The sequence below is a fragment of the Entelurus aequoreus genome, linkage group LG14, assembly GCF_033978785.1.
Source record: "Entelurus aequoreus isolate RoL-2023_Sb linkage group LG14, RoL_Eaeq_v1.1, whole genome shotgun sequence".
NCBI lineage: Eukaryota > Metazoa > Chordata > Actinopteri > Syngnathiformes > Syngnathidae > Entelurus > Entelurus aequoreus.
Window position 1 is genome coordinate 32,525,705 of NC_084744.1, and position 5,063 is coordinate 32,530,767.

Consider the following 5,063-nt stretch of genomic DNA (forward strand, 5'->3'; position numbering starts at 1 on the left):
TTGGATCCAATGGGGTCCGAATACTTCCGCTTCAACCGTTGACGTCACGCGCATACGTCATCATATCGAAACGTTTTCAGCCGTAAGTTTGCCGGGAAATTTAAAATTGCACTTTATAAGTTAACCCGGCCGTATTGGCATGTGTTGCAATGTTAAGATTTCATCATTGATATATAAACTATCAGACTGCGTGGTCGGTAGTAGTGGCTTTCAGTAGGCCTTTAAATTTATCATGCATTTTATTTGAAGTATTTGGTTTTGATCGAGCCGTAAAAATGCAACTTTAAATGATTTATTTGTGTGCGCTGCGCGACTCTTTATGAACACGCTCTCCCTGTCACGAAGCCGACAGGACGCTGTCATCCCCACTTTTACACTCATTGTGTCACCACTTTCATTTCATGTGTTTGGAGAAAGACTGCAGAAAAGGAATGAGAAGTTGGGTCACATGGAAAAACCGCATCTCTTATCTTTCCATCAACACCTGGGCCTATAAATAGTTTAGTTGGAGAAGAATGTCTTTCATCTTCAAAATGCTGCCCCATGCATGTTCGACATGGGAGTAACAGCGCCCCCTGGTGTACGGTGGCGTTACTAGTCAGGGAGTGAACCACATGCAAGAGACAAAAGCTTGGAAAAGCAGAGTGTTTGAACTCCTCCTGGCAGTGACAGTATGTTTTATTTTCTGCGGGTCCCTCTACATTGATCCATTTTGAGATGAAGGGCATTGCTTCTGTTTTTAGCCTCACTTGCCTGCAGCTCTACCCTCCGCTGTCAGAGCTGTGGGCACACTGCACCGCTCTGGGCTGAGTCAGGCGGCCGTATGACAACGCCGTCATTACCTGAAACAAACACAGCACACCATATCTCTTTAGTGAGGATTCGGGCAGCGAGTATCAAAGACGCGCCGAGTTGAGCTTTTTATAGCCGAGAGTATCCTAAAACTAGTTTTCACTTTTGGAATGTATGAAAAAAAGGCAGTCACTTGTCTACGGGTGTTGTCGTTCATCCAGGTCATTGTCATCTCAGGGCATTCAATCCATCGCAACTGGACTGTTTGGTTCGTCTCATCCGAGTAGGCTTCATCAGTTCATGCTTATAGACTTAGATTAGTCAGATCTAGTCTAGCGGCTGGTGCCAAAACCCCACATATTTATACTGTATTTTCCGGACCATAGGGCACATCGGATTATAAGGCGCACTGCCCATGAATGGTCTATTTTCAATCTTTTTTCATATATAAGGCACCAGTGTTGGGACTAACGTGTTACTTTGTAACGCCGTCAGTTTCGGCGGTAACTAGTAGTCTTTTTTTTTTTTTTTTTAAATGTCCTGTCCAGCTTCTCAGGCAAATCTAATCTAATCTAATGTAATCCCCCTCTTTTCCCCACAGTTCCCCCCTCTGTCTTCCTTTTTTTCTCTTTCTATCCCCTCCTGCTCCGGCCCGGCTGCACCAAATGATAATATAAATACATTTAATAAAGTCAAATACAAATAAGGCAACAAGAGAAGTATCCTACACTTCTCTTTTGTAAAGTAAATCCGAACAGCCGATATGGGCATCTACATCAACTATATGATTTGCCTGAGAAGCTGGACAGGACATTAAAAAAATGTAAAAAAATAAAAATAAAAATAAAAACTTTTTTTTAAAAAAGACTACTAGTTACCTCCGACACTAACGGCGTTACAAAGCCGTTAGTTTCGGCGGTAACTAGTAGTCTTTTTTTTTTTTTTTTTTTTTTAATGTCCTGTCCAGCTTCTCAGGCAAATCATATAGTAGATGTAGATGCCCATATCGGCCGTTCGGATTTACTTTACAAAAGAGAAGTGTAGGATACTTCTCTTGTTGCCTTACTTGTATTTGACTTTATTAAATGTATTTATATTATCATTTGGTGCAGCCGGGCCGGAGCAGGAGGGGATAGAAAGAGAAAAAAAAAGGAAGACAGAGGGGGGAACTGTGGGGACAAGAGAGGGATTAGACAGAGAGACAAAAACAACAACAGCAAACACAACAACAACAACAGCAATAGAGCAACATCAGCAAATACGACATGTACAAATATGATGGTAAAAGTAATAGCAAATAAGCAGTTAGCGAAAATAAAAAATAATACAGAAATGACAATGAGCATTATTACACTAAAAATGGAGCAATACAAATACCAATAGAAATAGCGCTATTGATAATGAACAATACCAATACTTTACCTTTATTATCAACAATACAGTTGGTCAAATGCAACAATACATATATGTAATGATAACTTGAGATACGAAAGAATGCAGAAAAATGGAGGGGAAGAAAGAGAAGCAACCTACATTAACCTTGTAGATTGTTATAGTAACAATAGGTTAAGCTTTGTCAGTGTGCCATGTGTTATACCCAGTTTACCCTAGGGCAACAACATTAATATATGTTTGATGAAACGTGATTATGTGCATTAGTGTATGTGTGCATATGTACTTGTATATGTACAGTATGTGTATATGTGTGTGGTAACTAGTAGTCTAACACATTATTTTTTATATTCAGTAACTCAGTTATCGTTACTACATGAGGCGTTACTGCGTTTTTTTTATGTAGTATCGGCTAGAAACAGAAGATCTAAGTGTGTTTAATTGGAGAGTTGCAGTGTCGTCCTTCTGAACGGGAGAGAAGAGGCGCGCTTTGTGTGTGTCTGGGTGTGGGTGTGGGGAGGGGGGAGGGGGGCGTGTCTGTGTTTACTAACAAGACATCACGGCTGAGCCGCAGTCGAGTTTCTTAACATGGAGATATTCTCACTACTTTTCTTTTGTCGAGCACAAAGAAAATAACATTTGAGTTAAATGTAAGTTGTGTCTTGGATCAAAGATCCCATCTACTGCCCAAAACAGCAATTCAAATCTGCCGAAACAGCTACAAAAGCAACATGCTTGGACGAAGCTAGTAAAGCGAGACACAGACTCCGATGCCACTTCAGCTCCACTTAAGGATTTTAACGAGGCACTGCTAGCCAGGACAACATTGAAAATAATGCACTTTGTGACTTCAATAATAAATATGGCAGTGCCATGTTGGCATTTTTTTTCCATAACTTGAGTCGATTTACTTTGGAAAACCTTGTTACATTGTTTAATGCATCCAGCGGGGCATCACAACAAAATTAGGCATATCAATGTGTTAATTCCACGACTGTATATATCGGTATCGGTTGATATTGGAATCGGTAATTAAGAGTTGGACAATATCGGAATATCGGATATCGGCAAAAAAGCCATTATCGGACATCTCTAGTCATAACTAGGGATGTCCGATAATGGCTTTTTGCCGATATCCGATATTCCGATATTGTCCAACTCTTTAATTACCGATACCGATATCAACCGATACATACAGTCGTGGAATTAATACATTATTATGCCTAATTTGGACAACCAGGTATGGTGAAGATAAGGTACTTTTTTTTAAAAAATTAAATAAATAAGATAAATAAATTAAAAACATTTTTTTGAATAAAAAAGAAAGTAAAACAATATAAAAACAGTTACATAGAAACTAGTAATGAATGAAAATGAGTAAAATTAACTGTTAAAGGTTAGTACTATTAGTGGACCAGCAGCACGCACAATCATGTGTGCTTACGGACTGTATCCTTTGCAGACTGTATTGATATATAATGTAGGAACCAGAAATATTAATAACAGAAAGAAACAACCCTTTTGTGTGAATGAGTGTGAATGAGTGTAAATGGGGGAGGGAGGTTTTTTGGGGGTTTTATGTTGATTTAATTTAAAAAAAAAAAAAAAAAAAAAAAAACATACTGATAATAAAACAAACGATACCGATAATTTCCGATATTACATTTTAACGCATTTATCTCTAGTCATAACGTTATTAAAACCCCAATTGTACAGATTGGGAGCCCTTTAAAAGGGGCACAGCCTCTGTTAAAGTAATATAATGTGTCAAAATGTCCTTTAATTAAAGAAAATAGATAAGAAAGGCGACACTTACTGAGACCATCAAGAGGAGAGCCAGCATCATGCCTATCATTATGTAGAGATGATTGGTCAATCCTCCAGCCCACAAGGGGCCCATGATGGTGGCGAGGCCCCCCACTGATCGCCTAATGCCTTGACTGAATCCTTTTGGTGACACAAAGGCAAAAATGTCTCGTACTTCCATTCAAACATGGCGATAAAAGTTGTCGCTGGTGTCGCGCTAAGCAACGAGGGGCCCGTGGTCACCTTGTGTTTTCTCCGCCGTGACTTTGGAGAACAGGGACACCTGGGACACAGCAACAAAAGGGAGCCCCAGCAGCTGCAGGAACACCCCGATGACGAAGGCCGCCAGCTCCCACTCGTAGCCACCTGGCAGCAAAGCAATATTTTGTCACTGTGACTCAAATAAGTGAATAAAGCACATCATGTTTGTTTGTGCATCACTCTGCTATTAATATCTTTTTTATTATATTGAAATATTGTACAGCTTGGCCTTCCCCGTGCTATTCCACATTCATAATGCATTAATATGAACACCAAGCCTTTGGGAGAGCAGGTCTTATGGACTGTTGTTATTTGTGACCATTTTTATATGGGATGTTATCATTGAAAACACTATATGGAGGGTCAAAAGGGACAAAGTTGAACAAATAAATAAATCATTAATCAACTACGTAAATGTTTTATTATACGTTAGGTCAGGAAAAAACACAGAGGCAATATCAGGGGTCACCAACCTTTTTGAAACCAAGAGCTACTTCTTGGGTACTGATTAATGCGAAGGGCGACCAGTTTGATACACACTTAAAGGCCTACTGAAAGCCACTACTACCGACCACGCAGTCTGATAGTTTATATATCAATGATGAAATCTTAACATTGCAACACATGCCAATACGGCCGGGTTAACTTATAAAGTGCAATTTTAAATTTCCCGCTAAACTTCCGGTTGAAAACGTCTATGTATGATGACGTATGCGCGTGACGTCAATGGTTGAAACGGAAGTATTCGGACACCATTGTATCCAATACAAAAAGCTCTGTTTTCATCGCAAAATTCCACAGTATTCTGGACA

General features: G+C 39.5%; 1 protein-coding gene across 1 annotated transcript in view; it reads right to left on the reverse strand.

The window, feature by feature from the left end:
- Nucleotides 1-662: 662 nt before the first annotated feature.
- The window catches only part of LOC133664763 (major facilitator superfamily domain-containing protein 8-like), a 54,093-nt gene continuing 49,692 nt past the window's right edge, over nucleotides 663-5,063 (reverse strand). The window contains exons 9-11 of the mRNA XM_062069665.1: nucleotides 4,234-4,356; nucleotides 4,001-4,131; nucleotides 663-842 (exon numbers count right to left, since the gene is read on the reverse strand). Coding sequence (XP_061925649.1) covers nucleotides 762-842; nucleotides 4,001-4,131; nucleotides 4,234-4,356 — 335 coding nt within the window. The 3' untranslated portion in view covers nucleotides 663-761. The remainder of the gene's footprint in view (nucleotides 843-4,000; nucleotides 4,132-4,233; nucleotides 4,357-5,063) is intronic.